We start from the raw sequence: 16,544 nt of genomic DNA, 5'->3' as shown, positions 1-16,544 counted from the left end.
ATAAGAGGAGACACAGAGGACCAAATGTGATGCCCTATTTATTTCCTAGCACTTGGCAGTATTCTGACTTTCGAATCCTTTATTTTGTTTGTGGTGCTGGGATGGCCCAGGGCCACTCCCAGGCTGAGCACGCTCTCTTTGGGGCCGCCCTCAGCCCTCAGCACCTGTCACTGAATCCTCGTCTCTCCTCTCTTCCCTGGACTCATTTTCTAGGGCCCTGTGCAGAAAGACTCCTTAGGCTTCATCCTGCAATATCACCTGTGAGGTCACTGAGCCTGAGCTGTGCCACCATGCCTTCTCTTATGGCGTCTGCAGTGTCCTGGCGCAAGCCCTGAGCCTCAGAGCCAGAGGCGGGAACCAAGTCAGGGTGTCACACACTTGGGTCTGCATCCCGGCTCTGCCATCTGCTAGTGATGAAATCTCAGAGTTGAGGTTTTCTCCTTCGTTGAGTGAGGTCAGGAACAGTCTCTAGCTGAAATGTCATAAGGACTGGGGGGTGATGTGCTTACAGTGCAACGTCAACACCAGGTGAGCGTCCCTTATACCCTTGTACCTCTGGCCTCAGAAGGGTCCCACAGAGGATCATAGGGAACCTCAGCAGGGGCATCTACTGGTGGGCAGGCCTGGGCCCTAGGATGGGCCCAGCATCATGTTAGAGCTGTGACGCTGGACAGGTTGTTGAGTAACAGGTTTCCTGCAAAGCAAGGAGAGCCACCCCTGGTTTGTCAACATTCTGGGAAAAAGCAGGCTCAAGGACAAGGCAGTGTTTAGAGAAGCACACAGTGAAGGCTTGTGCACAGATAAAGCCTAACATTTCCCCCCAGGAACCAATTCGAAAAGCCTCTTGTATCTGCAAATTCTACGGCAAAGTGAATTTCTTCAGAAGTATGCTAAAAGCTAACCAGAAAAGAAAGCGTGGCTCTAGTTTCTAGTTTCTACTTGAAATAGTTAATGTTTAACAGCCTACCTACCAAGCACGACTTTGAGGTCCTTTCATGTAAATTTGCTCTACTTTGGTCATTTTCCTGGGCAAGCTGTAGATCACCACAGTTAGTACATCTCTCCAACTGAAGCTTTCTCCCTCTTTATGTTTTACTTCCTAGAGGTTATTCTAGAATCTAGTGGAGATAGGAACAGAAATGCCCTCATTATAAACCCACTGCTAGGTGCCCCTGTGGCTCCTTGGTTGCACAGAGGTGCATATAACAGAGGACAGGGTGGCCCCAGCCCCACTGTGGCCTGCAGACCCTGCCTGTTCTAGTCTCCTGCGTCCTGGCCTTTGGCTTGTTGGGGAAGGCGTGAGGCAAGGCACAAGCATGAAGCAACCGCTCGACAATGCTCTCTGCCACAGTACACTCTGCAAACCAGCTCCCGACATACCCTAGCGTGGCTCTGCCATGCCACATGTTCTCCATAGCACCATGTTCCCATGGTCTCACACAATCATGACCTATGCTTAGAGTTATCAGGGGAATGCCACTATCAAGCAAAGCACTGTGCATAGAAAGTGTGCAAGAAACAGCAAAGATTAGAGTGGAAATAGATGAGACACAGAAAAATGGGACAAAGTCAAACCAAAAGACGGTTTTTTGAAAAGATCAACAAAAATTGACAAACCCTGTGGCTGGATTAAGAAAAAGAAAAGAGCTGGCTCCAGTGGCGCATACCTGTGATCCTGGTGGCTTGGGAGGCTGAGGCAAGAGGATTGAAAGTTTGAGACCAGCCTTAGCAACATAGTAAGACCCTTCTCAAAATAAAAAACTAAAGACTTAAATTTTTAAAATCAAAAATAAAAGAAGGGATGTTACTATCCATCTTATCAAAATAAAAAGGATTATGAGAATACTATAAGCAAGTGAACACCAATAAATCAGAAAACAGAAGAAATGAACAAATTCCTGAAAAAACAGAAGCTGCTCATATTGAAACAAAAGAAATAGCAAAAAGACTGAATCAGTAACTAAAAACAGAAACTTCCCACAAAGAAAAGCCTCAGTCTACATGGAAACACTGAGAAATTCTAATAATGCTTAAAATGAATCAACCCCAATCCTCACAAACTCTTCCAGAAACCAGCAGAGGAAGGGACACTGATATCAATGTATTTTATGAGCCCAGAACTGCCCTAATACCAAATCTGGATAAACCCATGAGGAAAAGAGGAAACCAAAGATCATTGTCCCTCATGACTGTGGGAGTAAAGACCCTCCTCAGGAAGGCCTGAGTAGACCAGGTCCACAGCTTGACCAGGGTGTGCACCATAGTCAAGTAGGATGTATCCCAGGAATGAAAATGTGGTTTATGGTTCAACATGTAACAATCAATATGATACATCATATTAATGAAGGGAAAACCCCACGTGATAATCTCAATAGACAAAGAAAAAGCCAGGTGTGGTGGCACACAACGTAATCCTAGCTTTTTGGGAAGCTAAGGCAGGAGAATCACAAGTTCAAGTTTAAGGATAGCCTGAACAACTCAATGCAACCTGTCTCAAAAAAAAAAAAAAAAAAAAAAAAAAGGATGGGGATGTAGCTCAGTGCCTGATGAGTTATATGCAAGTCTAAGTCTCTGGATTCAAACCCCAATACCATTAAAAAAAAGAAGAAGCATTTGACAAAAGTCAGTTCCTTTTCTCAACAAACCAGGAATTGAAGGGAACTTCAATAAACAAAACCATACAGCTAACATTTAATGGCAAAAGACTGCATGATTTTCTCCTGAGATAAGAAATAAGACAAGGACATCCACTCTTGCTGCTTCTTTTCAATATTGAGCAGGAAGTTCTAGACAGAAGAACTAGGCAAGACAATGAAATGAAAGCCACAAAGGAAAAGAAGTTAAAATTATCTCTATTTATGGACAATATCAATTTTTTTTTTGTGTGTGTATGTGTGTGGTATTAGAGACTGCCCTAGGGCCTACCACTGAACTACAGTCCCATCCCCTCTGCCCCCCTTTTCTTTTAATTTTGAGGCAGGGTCTTGCTAAGTTCCTGAGGCTGGCCTGGAACTCTCGATCTTCTTGCTTCAGCCTCCTAAGTCTCTGGGATTACAAGTATGTACCACTATGGCTGGTTTTCTTTTTTCTTTTTTTTAAAGAGAGAGTGTGTGAGAGAGAGAGAGAAGTTTTTTAACATTTATTTTTTTTTTAAGTTTTCGGCGGGCACAACATCTTTGTACGTGGTGCTGAGAATCGAACCCAGGCCGCACGTATGCCAGGCGAGCGCGCTACCACTTGAGCCAATCCCCAGCCCCATTACTATGGCTGGTTTTAAAATATGACTCTGTATACTAGAAATTCTAAGGAGTGTATTAAAAAACTATTAAAATTTAGGGCTGGGGATACAACTCAGCTGATAGACTGCTTGCCTCACACGCACAAGTCCCTGGGTTCAATCCCGAGCACCATAAGAAAACAAACAAACAAACAAATAAAAAACACTAAAATCTAGAACGTGGGCTGGGGATGTGGCTCAAGCGGTAGTGTGCTCGCCTGGCATGCGTGCGGCCTGGGTTCGATCCTCAGCACCACAAACAAAAGATGTTGTGTCCGCCGAAAACTAAAAAATAAACATTAAAAATTCTCTCTCTTTTTCTCTCTCTCTTTCTCTCTAAAATAAATAAATAAATAAATAAATAAATAAAATAAAATCTAGAAAGTTTAGTACAGTTTCCAGACACAAGGTCAATATACAAAAACCTATACTAGCAATGGACAATCTGAAACTGAAACAAAGAAAACAATTCCATTTATAATAGCATAAAAAAAATAAATGATGTAGGAAAAATGTTAACAAAACAAGTATAGGGCTGGGGATGTGGCTCAAGCGATTACACGCTCACCTGGCATGCATGGGGCACTGGGTTGGATCCTCAGCACTACATAAAAATAAAATAAAGATGTTGTGTCCACTGAAAGCTGAAAAATAAATATTAAAAATTCTCTCTCTCTCTCCTCCCTCTCTCTTTAAAAAATAAAACCAAAAACAAACAAACAAACAAACAAAAAACAAGTATAAAACAGTGCCAGGTATGGTGACACATGCCTGTAATCCCAATGGCTCAGGAGGCTGAGGCAGGAGGATTGAGAGTTCAAAGCCAGCCTCAGCAACCTAGTGAGGCCCTAAGCAATTTAATGAGACCCTGTCTCTAAGTAAAATATAAAAAGGGGCTGGGGATGTGGCTCAGTGGTGCCCCTGGGTTCAATCCCTGATACAAAAAAAGTATCAAACATGTACTCTGAAAACTCTAAGACATTACTGAATGAAACAAATGAAGATCTAAATAAATGGAAAGACATCCCATGTTTGTGGGTTGAAAGATTTAATAAATGTAAGATGGAAACACTTCCCAAATTGATTGACAGATTCAACACAATTCCTATAAAACTCTCAGTTGGTATTTTTTTATAGAAATTGACACATACTCTAAAAAACATATTTTTAGTTGTAGATAGACACAATACCTTTATTTTATTTATTTAGTTTTACGTGGTGCTGGGGATGAAACCCAGGGCCTTACACATGCTAGGCACTGTAACTGAGTTACAGCCTCAGCCCTGAAAAGGCACTTTTGAAACAATCTTCAAAGATAAAAAGTTGAAGGATGTATACTCCCTGACTTGAAAATGACAACCAGGTACGCATGTGAGCAGGAGGCACAGGTCACTGCAGCAGAGCAGAGCCCAGGCACTGCCCTACTTGCTACCCAGCGATCACCTGCTGCCTGGCAAGGGTTCCACGTGATTTAATGGGCACAATGGTCCTTTCCGTAGCTGATGTCAGTACACTGCATGTGCACATGTGAAAGAATGAACCCGGATGCCCGTCCCACGGCACATGCCAACAGCAACTCCAAACGAACAAGAAGCCTACACATAAGAGCTAAAACCACAAACTTCTAAAACAAAACATGACTTTGGAATAGGAAACAGTTCTTAAATATCACACCAAAAGCACAAGGAACCAAAGGAAAAAAATAAACATTTAAAACTTTTTTTTTTTTTGGTACCAGGGATTGAACTCAGGGGCACTCGACCACTGATCGGCATCCCCACCCCTATTTTGTATTTTATTTAGAGACAGGGTCTCACTGAGTTGCTTAGTGCTTCGCTTTTGCTGAAACTGGCGATCCTCCTGTTTTAGTGTCCTGAGCCACTGGGATTACAGGCATGTGCCAAAGTGCCCAGCACATTTAAGACATTTGTGCATCAAAGGACATCATAAAGAAAGCAGACAGACAAGGCACAGGCGGGGAGGGAGGGAAACATCCAGAACATACAGAGCTCCTGTGACCGACTGAAAAGGATGACAGAAGGGAGAGTGAGCAGAGCACTCAGATACACAGTTCCTGAGAGAAAATATGCCAATGGCCAACTAACGTGGGAAAAGAAGCTTACTGTCACTGGTCTTTAGGTAAATGTAAACCAAAACCACAATGAGATACCATCTCACACCCATGAAGGTGGCTAACATGAAATGAAAAGAGAAAAAAATTTGAGGGTGAGAATGTAGGAAAACTGGAACCCTCGTATGTTGCTGGTAGAATGTAAAATGGCAGAATCACTGTGGAAGACAACTGGGCATCTCCTTAAGAAGCCAAACAGAATTACCAGATGACACTACAATTCCACTTATAGGCATATGCTCAGCTGAACTGAAAACATACGTCCTCCCAAAGATTTGTACACAAAGTTCACAGCAGCAGTATTCACAATAGCTGAAAAGCAGAAACAACTAGAAGGTCGTCAATTGGTGAATGAATCAACAAAATGTGGTGTGTCTGCTAAAGGGACACTGTTCAGTCACGAGAAGGGAAGAAAAACTGAGAGGTGCTACAGCACGGGTGAGCTGAAACCACAACGCCAAGTCCAAGCCGTGAGGGAAAAGGCCACGCACCGCAGGACTCCATCCACACGCAGCGTGGGGAGCAGGGAAAGCCACGGGGATGGGAAACAGTAGCAGCCATGGTGAGAAGAGGGGGCTAAGGGCTCCAGGAAAAAGGTGGTGACTACCAATTAGTAAGGGGTTTCTTTTTGGGGTGATGAAGATGTTCTGGAGTTGACAGCGGTGATCACTGCACGCCGTGAATGCACTAAAATCATAGGGTTGAATACTGTAAGAGATGAATTATAACTCTTAAAAAGAAATAACACAGGGCTGGGGCTCAGTGGTAGAGCGCTTGCCTAGCTTGTGTGAGGCACTGGGTTTGATTCTCAGCACCACATATAAATAAATAAAGTCCACTGACAACTAAAAAAAATTTTTTTTAAAATAACATAAAACTGTTAGAAGGAAAACAGGAATAAACTCATAGTGTCCCCAGGACAACTATGGAATTGACTACAGGCAAGCTTGCCTGCCCTCACCACCATGCACCAAGAGTGCTGAGCAAGCAGCTATGAAGTGCCCCTCTCTGCAGGTGGACTGCCCCCACTGTGCGTGGGCAGCTGGTGTGTGCTGCATTCCTTACCTGTGCCCTGCACCCTTCTACTCACTTCCACAGCCCTGTGAGGTAGGGAGGACCCCAGCAAGGACATGGCACCTCCCTGTGACCAGGACTACCAACATGGGACCTCCACAAATTCTGTGGACTCCAAATGGGCACTAGCAGGGGTCAGACAAAATGACTTTCACTAAGTCACAACCTGTAATTATAAATCTTAACAGAAATACGCTTAGCACAGGAAGTACATTCATCAGGCCCTTAGCATAACTGAATCTGTGCTAAAATCAGACTCCGCTTGTGACTTAGCTGGTGGAAAAGGCGAGAGAACAAACTGACATCAAACGTAGTGTAAAGTGAAAGTGGCAAAGGGCGGGCGGACAGGAAAGAAGGGTCTGAGACCAGGAGAGCACTTGCAAAATGTGGATCTCCCTGTAGCAACATTTTAGGTGACTTTTACCTCCACCTTTATACTTTTGGGTTTGCTTGATTTAAAAAATAATCTATTTTTAATTATTAAAGAATAATCTATTCAGCCCTAAACGTCACCCATCAAACTCCCAGCTGGGAGTGGCAATGATCAAGGCAGCAAGAGTGCTGACCTCTCTCACTATGTGCTGCAAGGGCAGCTGTGGTCCTTTCTCCAGTAAGTGCATCCTGACGGCTTCATCTTACTAAGGTGCAGGTTCCTACTGGTTAACTTGGCTTACCTGGACAGGTGGTTCAATCATGATCCAGGCTGGGAGCATCAGACTGGGATTCAGAGGCTGGGTGCCTACACGGAAGTAAACTCCACCCCTGGAATCACAGGCCCAGATGTGCTGACTTCCACATGCCAAGCTCGTCAGTTTTATGGCTCCTGTAGACAAACAGAGAAAGAGTACACATACTATAATTACTCCTGTGAAATGGCTCACATTTCATTTCATCTATGAACTTTGATTTTATACTTCAAAGGAAGAAAAGAGGCTACACTTTGGTTGGACTCAGGTGCATGTCCTTTGACCTGCTGCAGCTCTTCCATGTTGGGTGTGTAGACTTGGCTGGGTCTGAGAACATCATAACGAGGGGAGTCAGGAAGGCCCTAGCTGCCCTGCCATCTGCCTGGTGCCACATGGTATCCCTTCTAGGCTGTGAGCAAATTAATCACAGTGCTGCCATCATAGTGCACAGCCACCACAGGCTGGGATAACATTTCAGCACAAGTTCCACCATTAGATTACTACTGCCAGTAAAGTCTGGAGTCGGGGAAGGGAACTCATATTTACTGATAGCCTTGACTCAAATTAGAAATGACTATCTACATCTCCTAAGGAATCTTCATGTTTATATTTCTCTGTTAATTAAACTGATTATAAGCTGAAAAGAAATGGGAGGCGCCTTTAAAAAAGCATTAGGCTGGGAGTGGAGCTCAGTGGTAGAGAACTTGCCTAGCATAAGGCCCTGGGTTCCATCCCCAGCATTACACACACACACACACAAAAAAAAAAAAAAAAAAAGAAAGAAAATTAAAGTTTATGTGGCAAAAATGTGCCACTGCTAATAGTTACTGAACAGCCACTACAGGATGGGCTCTCATTTCAAACCTCACAGCCAAGATCACACTTATTATTGTCCAAGTTCATGCAGGAGGCCAGCCAGGCTTTTACAGAGAGAAGTTTGCCTGGGATTGCCAGTCTAGAAGGTGACTCAGTCTGGAGGCCAAGGCTGGACCCCCTTTGAACTTGAGTCAGCTTGACTTCTCTACAACAGTCACTTCTGACCTCTTAGGCTTCACACAACAAAATACACAGACATGCAGCATCTGTGTCCCATCTGTTTCCACAAACAACCCCAGTAACCTATACCATCAAGATGTGGAACATTTTAATCACCCCCAAGTTCTCTAAGGTCCCTTCCTGTCAATGTTCTCTGCCCTGGACACACTAAACAGATCTCTATACCAGAGGTAAGCGTGGTCTGTCCTAGCAGTTCACAAAAGCAGAGCCGGAGTGTATGTGCTAGAATGTGAGCGAGCCTCAGCCTTGCTCACCTCGCTCTGCTGCTGAGGGCACTCCATGTACGTACATACCTTAGCTCCTCCATCCACCTAGTGGTGGACATTGGCTATATCCACATTTTGCTGGTAGAAATAGAACTGCTAAAATTATTCTTGTAGAAAGTGGATTTTTGTTTGTGTGTGTGAACATGTATTTTTCCTGAATAAATGATCTAGGTGTTGCTAGGCCATATGTTGGATGAACGTCTCATTTTAAAAGAAAAAGCCAGTTTTCCCAATGTAAGTACCATTTTACATGCCCACTAGCAGAGTGTGCAAATTCTGGTTGCCTGTGCTCTCACTAACATTTGGTTCTGGCACCTTCTTCATCACAGCCTTCTAGTGGGGGTGAAGTTGTGTCTTATCTTAGCTTCAATTTATGTTTCTCTGCTAACCAACCAAGAGGTTGAGAGCTGGGTGCAGTGGCACACACCTGTAATCCCAGCTGAGGCTGAGGCAGGAAGATTCCAAGTTGAGGCCAACCTAGGCAACTTACCTAAACATTGTCTCAGGATAAAACATAAAAAGGGCTGGAGATACAGCTCAGTGATAGAGCTCGCTGAGTTCAATCCCCAGCAACACACGCGCATAACCCTCTCCCCCACCCCGAATCTTCTACTATGCACGTGGGCTATCTTCTTTTGTAAAATGCTTATTCAAATCTTCTGCACATTTAATTAATTACAGTGTATTCTGATTAGACAGATAGAGGAGGTCTTTCTATATTCTGGATACAAGTTTTTGCCAGATACATGGAGTGTGAATCTAACCTATGGCTTGATTTTTCATTTTCTTAACTTCTTTTATGTGAAACCTTAATTCAACAGCTCATTCTAAGTTCAGTGCATGGTAAAACGGTGTGTGGCCAGTCCAGCTAGCATTGGGGCTGGGTGGGGCCTAGCAGCCTGAGGACGGTGCCCCTATTGCACAGCCAACACTGGCATGGGTGATGGCTCACAAGATTGCACCACAACACACCAGCTACCCTATGGGAAGCTTGCCACAGGTCATCATGATGCCAGTAAACCATAAGCTCACCTACAGGGACTATTCCAGCTACCGAGCCTTCAACCTGCCCCTGGAGCTCCAGGCAGTAGCTTGGTATGCTAATCACACACAACAGGAATGCACTGGGCCAGGTGCTCAGGTGGCAGTAAATAATACTGCCAGGAGGACACAGAGAGTCCACAGGACAAGGTGAACATGCTGGAATATGTACTGCGGTGTGCAGACCAGCCTGTTCTGCACTAGAGTCAGGAAGAAAAAAGAAGTTTAATGGAGGGTTTTTCTGCAGGTTTTACCTCTCAGAGAGTGCATGACATTCATAGTCTGTTCCACAGGGATATGTGCCAGAGCCTGCTCCCTCCCAAAACCCTCTGGGGCTCCTTCACATTCCCCAGAATCCAGCAGGGCAGCAGTGGTGACTAGGATGGTGACTGGTTCGGTAATGGGCTATGAGCAGAAGTGATGAGGCACTTTACTCCAGAAGTGCAGCATGTGCCCTTCCAGCTTTTCCCTCCTACAGGTACCCAGGTGGTGAAGCAGCAGAGCAAGGGTGGACATCAGAAAGACACTGCCTGGGGCTGTGGCTATGGCTCAGTGGCTGAGCAACTTGTAGGTACGAGGTATTGGGTTCCATCCTCAGCACCACATAAAAATAAATAAATAATATAAAGGTATTGTGTCCATCTACAATTAAAAAATACAAAAAAGAGAAGAGGATGTGCAAATTGTCTTTCCAGACAGCTGCTTTCGCCTTGTGCCCTGGGCAGGCTGAGGGCAACTTGGAGCAAAAGTGGGGATCCTTCACAAGAGGTGGGAGTCCCATTAACCCCCAGACTAACCGCATGTGATGGCAGCTTGTACCTGCATTTCAGCTGGGTTGGTTAATTAATTTATTATTATTATTATTATTATTATTATTATTATTATTATTATTTTTGTGGTGCTTGGGATTGAACCCAGGGCCTCACAAACGTTAGGCAAGCACCCTATCAACTGAGCCACATCCCCAGTCCCCTTATTAAAATTTAGAGACAGGGTGTCACTAAGCTGTCCAGAGTGGCCTCAATTTTTTGACTTTTTTGCTTCAGCCTATCAAGGAGCTAGGATTACAGATGTGTACTGTGTTTTACTTTTATTACCAGTATAAGGCCAAATACAGGATCAAATTGCATAACCCAAAATTACTTAGAAATGGAGTTGTAAATACTACTTTCTGCCATTTAAAAATCTTACTGGGTATATACTGTGGTCAAGCATTTGGTCCCTGCCTACAAAGCCTCTGTCTTCCATGAGCAGATGGCTAACGAAAATAGCAAGGTGGACTCAAATGACTGCGGCACCAGAGGCAGCAGCAGAGTGCTCAGGGAACACTGTGGGGAAGTGTCAAGGTGGGGACCCCGACTGAGGCAAGTTCAGGGTCAGGTGGCAATCTCAGCTGAGTCCTGAAGGAAGAGGCAAAGGCAGGAAAGTCCAGGGAGGGGCACTCTAGGCCCCAGAGAGAAGCCAACAGCAGGCAAGGCAGTGCTCACAGTGAGGGCGTCAGCGGGGCAGTGGCAAGAGGCTGGGTGGGGCAGGTCAGGATCAATTTTGAGGGCTTGGGTGCCATCTCAGCCATGACAGCTTTATTCAGGTGGCACTGTGGAGCCATTTGACACTGAGGGCAACACCACCTGAACTGTGTTTTAGGAAGACAGTGCTGGCCGCATGGGAGGAAGTGGGCATACTTGGTGCTCTGGGTGGATACTGCAGTCCTCCAGTCCTGTCAGGAGGGGGCTCCAATAGTGACTGTGGGAGGATGGGAGGAGAGGGCCAGATAGCATGGGAGAGTCTTTGAGGCAGAAGGAACGACCACCGCTGGCTGGACTGTTCAGTGGTGAAGCAGAAACTGCTCAAGAGGGCTCTGCCCAGCTGGGGGCACGGCTCAGTGGCATGCTTGGCTAGCATGCATGCCGCCCTGGATTTGATCCCTAGCACTGCACAAAGCAAATGAGCAAACAGACAGACCAGACTCTGCTCTTCCCTTCAGAATTCAGTGGGAGTAGAGTGAAATCAGAAAAAACAAAACAAGGGGCTGGGGATGTGGCTCAAGCAGTAGCGCGCTCGCCTGGCGTGCGTGCGGCCTGGGTTCGATCCTTAGCACCACATACAAACAAAGATGTTGTGTCTGCCGAAAACTAAAAAATAAATATTAAAAAATTCTGTCTCTCTTTCTCTCTTTAAAAAAATAAAATAAAATAAAGACAATGTATTGTTCTAAAAAAAAAAAAGAAAAAGAAAAAACAAAACAAAACAACAAGAACAAAAACCAAACAAGTTTGGGAAGGATCAGTTTGACACTGAACAGAATCCTCAAAGGCAGAGTTGGTCCTGAAAAGGCCACGGTCCCTTCACTGCCACGGCACCCCAGGGCTGGCATTTATAGCACAATGCTGCATCGCAGCTCATCCCAGAGGAGTAGCCCAGGCACATTAGTGCTGACCAGACAACGCTGCACTAGTCAATGTTGCCTGAAGACACCTGCCAAGGACATCAGATGTGGGGTCCTGGGCAGAGAACTGACCCCACCTCAGAATCTGAAATCCCTAACTTAAACAAATGTTTTCAAAGCTCTCCTGATCCACCTCTTCTCCCCATGGCTGCACAGACATGCCTGGAGTGGACCTTGTAAGAGGACACCTGGTGCCCTGGTCTGCCAGCCGGGTGAAGGCCAGCACCCCTCCCACTGCGCCCTGTTGCCCTGCCCTGCTCCAGCAGAAAATCTACCGACTCTAGACTGCCGTGCTCCTCAGGTTTATGAGAAAGTGGTGGGGGCTGGGGATGTGGCTCAAGCGGTGGCACGCTCGCCTGGCATGCGTGCGGCCCGGGTTCGATCCTCAGCACCACATACAAAGATGTTGTGTCTGCCAAGAACTAAAATAAATTAAAAAAAAAAAATATGAGAAAGTGGTGCAAGGAGTCTGTTCGTCATTCCAGCATCAACCAAATAACCTAATAAATGAATAAGATCTAAAGCTGAAAGCTAGATAGACTAAAAATGGCAGAGCTTTTCAACATAGGATGCTGGAATCAACTGCTTGCCCAGTGGTGCAAGCCCAGCCATCTGACTGTGCACCCAGCAGTCCAAGGATCAGCCCAATACTGAGGGCTTGAGAGTGTTCCCCAGTAAGTTGTGATGCCAAGAAAGCTCACACTTAGATGGGACTCTTGCTGGATCACCTCTGGGTGGTGTGGGGTGAGGTGGTGGCTCCTGTTCCCATTAGAAAGACGAGACAGCGTCATCTTTGAAGGTGAAGAGTAGCTTGCCTAGGGCCCAGCTCTCTGCACACAGCTGGCACTGTGTCTGCCACTATGTCCTGCTTTCTATTCACGCATCCAGCCCTCAGAGAGCACCTATGAAACACCACAGGGCCAACACATCCTAGACTCAGGCTTGTCTTTTTTTTTTTTTTTTTTGGTGCTAAGGATTGAACCCAGGGCCATGTGCATGCGAGGCAAGCACTCTACCAGCTGAGCTGCATCCCGTCCTTGTCTTGTTCTTGCTTCCTCTCCCTCCTAAGTTGAGACTCAATCCTGCTGAACCTAGGATTCTCCTCTGCAAAGAGTGGTCACATTCCCAGGAAGCCCAAATGCACACCTCAGAGACCGGAACACCCTAGCACGGCTAGCAGGACTAGACTGAACCAGGGGCAGGCAGGGGCCATGTGGGGATGGAAGGCCCAGGCAGAGTGGGCTGCAATGGCGTGGCACCTGCATGATGCCCCCTCGATGTGCACCCCTTTGCAGTGTGATGGCCTTCCCTTGGAGGAGCCAGGTGGGGGTGATGTTGGTGAAATAGTTTCATTCCTGACCCAAAGTGTGCAAATGAGCATGGCTTCCCCCAGCTCTACCTCCAGAGGAACTAGCACCTCTCCCAATGGGCCTGGTAAGGATGACTAGAGAAGGGCTAAGGACCAGTGTGTCTCTGGACAGATGAGATTTCCCAGGGCAGACAGCAGCACCAGCGTTCAGATCACTACCAGCTACAGCCTTGTCTGGCAAAGGCTCTCAGAAAGCCAGAAAGTGACCAGTAGGTCCAGAAAGCCCAAAGCACAAATACTCACAATACCCTGGAAAATCCCTAGCTGTGGCAGGGTTTGCTTCAGGAACAGCCGGATTACGTTCAGGGGCCTGATCTCTACCCAGCAGCCTGTAGGAGTCCTGGTGCCAAAAGCGAGAGTGGCTCTGTGCTGGGCCAGGCTTGCTCAGGGCAACACCAACTTTATGAAGAGTGAGACCCTGCCATATAGGAGGGCCTGGGCAAGGAGGGACAGCCAGCCTCTCTGCTTGCTCACTTCCTTCCTCATCCTCTTTTTTTGTGAGTCTCCGTGGTTGTATTCTTGACACTGGACACTTGTCCAATTCAGAACACTGGTTGTGGGTGCACAACAGCAGGAGCCCTTGCTGCAGGGGAGGGCACCCCACCCTGGGAGCCATCTGCTGTGGCCTCCACCTTCATATAAACCACACTCAAACTTCCTAGTTGGTCAGGAATTTACTTAGAGAATGATCTTATGTCATGGCTTATTTAGTACTTCATGGACTATGAATGAACTATCTGCAAACTGTGCCGTATACTACTTGGCCTACTCTAACTCCTGGGCCCAGAGAAGAGCTGCAGTCAGTGGCACATCTTCTTGCCCTGGGTATGAGAACCCTAGACACGTGCTGAGAGCCTCTGCACTGGGTGCTCTCCCAGATGTCGAGGCGCAGACAAATGTGCCATTGGTCCACGCACAGGGCACATCCCTTTTCCAGATTTAAAGGTCACAGAGCTACAACCCATGTTCAGACAGACTGACAGAGGCAGCTGCGCCAACAGTGCTGCTGTACGCAATTCTTAGTAGCAACTTCTGAATACCCAAGGGTAGCGGGTGAACCGCCTCACAAAATCAAGAGGCCCATTTCATCCGGAAGAGTGACCAACCAATCTCCTAAAACCCAGCACCTGAAAATCACATCCAAGAATTCACCCAAGGCAAATTCAGGGCCCTGAGGCAATCGGGATCCAGCAAGCACACTGACAAGACAGTCATACCTAGCTGGGAAAGGTCCAGCCTTGTCCAGTGCATGCCTGTGGGGCAGCTCTTGGATAGCGTCCTGATAAACACCTGGCCGAGGCTGTCCAAGGCCCACAGCGCATCCCGGCAGGCAGCATAGGCTCTCATCTCAGCGTCGGGGGGCAGCTGCACTGTGGAGGGGCGGCTCTCTGGGCTCTGGGTGCTGATGCTGCACAGATCCTTGCTGCTCTGGCACAGCCACAAAGAGCTTCCTGTGGAAAAGGTTCATGTCTATGATGGTGCCCTGTTTGCAACAAGCCACCTGCCCTCAATGCACAAGGCAGCTTTACCTTCAGGCACACACACCTGACACTGTCCGCAGATGCTGGCTGGCTCATACTCCATACTCACCCAGGCAGGAGGGCAGGGGCTTCCATGTACTTTAAGTTAGAGAAAACACCATGACCAGCTGGTTAGCCAAATCAAGCCTCAGATATTTTAAAGAAATGGAAAGAAAGTGGGACTTAGAAGGTTTTATGAAGGCTATAATGTGGCTCCCGTTTACATCAGGCTGGGAAGCCTTTAACACAGACTTTAAAAACAGACTGTCAGACCTTACCAAGAGGAAGGACCTTTCCGAAAGCATCAGCATCAGTCCCCTGCAGAAGTGGGAGCAGCAGTTCTGCAGGAGGAGAGCACCAAGGTGCTGTCCCCACCCTTCTACTAACCAAGCAGGACAAGACCTGGAAAGCTGGAAATCTCCTCCTTCCAGCCTTGCCTCAAAATGACCCTTCAGTCCCTCTACCATTTCAGTGAGATTTTAGATTCTGTTTAAAATGCAAATAATCCCTGAAGAAGTTAAACCCTTAGTCACAGTATGAAAGTGGAGTATTATTTAAAACCTGTGGTGAGATTTGTTTTGGGGTTTGATCATTTATTGAATTTTGAAAACCTGAGGGAAGGCCTGCCATATGTCTGTGCAACAGTTGCAGAAGAGCCAGGCAGCTCCCGGGGAAGTGTGACAATGTGCCTGCAGCACACCCATGACATCATGAGGAGAGGGTCAGTAGAGACTGAAAGCTGCCACCCATCAGCTCAGGTCAGTCACTGTGCCCAGTGAATCTGTGCCAACCCAGGAACAACTTAACATTTTCAGAGATTTCTGGCAGAACTGTGACCAGAGCAAGCTAGTGAGTAAGCACGAATTACACTGACCAAGTGACCCACATGCTGGAGACTGATGGCTTGAACTAAGTACGCTGCTTCCTCCTTATTCATAGACTTATGGTGTTTTCTTGCTGACCCAAAGTGCAACCCTGGGAGGAGGCCCTGACACGTCACCTAACTGCTGGGGCTCCCAGCTATCTGGTAGCAGCACCGTTTCTCCTGACTCCAAAGCCATGTTTTGTGAGGGGCCATGGGTTCTGCACAGACACAAAGCGGCAGGAGTTGTGCCCTTCATTGGGGCACGAGTGTGGTACTCAGGGTAGACAGAGGCTGCTAGAGGTAACAGAAGAATTATCCAGGGCAAATGGGGAAGGTGCCCAAAGAAGCTATGGCCCCTGAAATTTGCTGCTGGGTGACCTGCTACCAGCCCTTGTGACCACACTGCACAGTCTCTCCTTCACAAAGACACTCTGCATCAGTCTCAGCCACCTTGACCACCCCCTGGAGGCTCTTCTGAGCAGGCTATCCAGCACAGACCCTTGGTTCACCTACCAGGGCTACTGGCTTGAGACACTGTCATATCCTCTGTTTCAAGAACTGCATGGCTGCATCTCCTCACCCACTGGGCTATGGTCAGACTATAGTCTGAACTTTTTCAACTACCAAACCATGCACTATATTTCTCTACAGGCTGACCCACCTTCCTTGGTGGGAGCAGCAGAAGCCAACACAAAGGCCCATTTGGTTGCAGAAGCTGTCCCCCGGGGAACGACATTATTCCAATAAGTGCCTGGAAAGAATAAATAATGAATTAAAAGAAAGAAAAAGATGAAAACATTTCAGAGTTTTAGT

The 16,544-nt window shown here is 46.7% G+C and overlaps 1 protein-coding gene across 2 annotated transcripts in view; it reads right to left on the bottom strand.

Moving 5' to 3' along the window:
* Positions 1 to 16,544, bottom strand: part of Tecpr2 (tectonin beta-propeller repeat containing 2) — a 79,456-nt gene that overhangs the window by 16,778 nt on the left and 46,134 nt on the right. Inside the window, exons 15-17 of one of the 2 annotated variants that reach the window (XM_046453057.2) lie at positions 16,393 to 16,482; positions 14,564 to 14,797; positions 7,157 to 7,305 (exon numbers count right to left, since the gene is read on the bottom strand). In XM_046453057.2, the coding sequence (XP_046309013.1) occupies positions 7,157 to 7,305; positions 14,564 to 14,797; positions 16,393 to 16,482 (473 nt within the window). The remainder of the gene's footprint in view (positions 1 to 7,156; positions 7,306 to 14,563; positions 14,798 to 16,392; positions 16,483 to 16,544) is intronic. The other variant, XM_046453058.2, reaches the window with a different exon arrangement.

Source organism: Marmota monax, unplaced genomic scaffold (assembly GCF_021218885.2).
Source record: "Marmota monax isolate L192 unplaced genomic scaffold, Marmota_monax_Labrador192_F-V1.1 WCK01_AAM20220418_F8-fsc00190, whole genome shotgun sequence".
In the NCBI taxonomy this organism is placed as follows: Eukaryota; Metazoa; Chordata; class Mammalia; order Rodentia; family Sciuridae; genus Marmota; species Marmota monax.
This window is presented reverse-complemented; position numbering and strand designations above follow the sequence as displayed.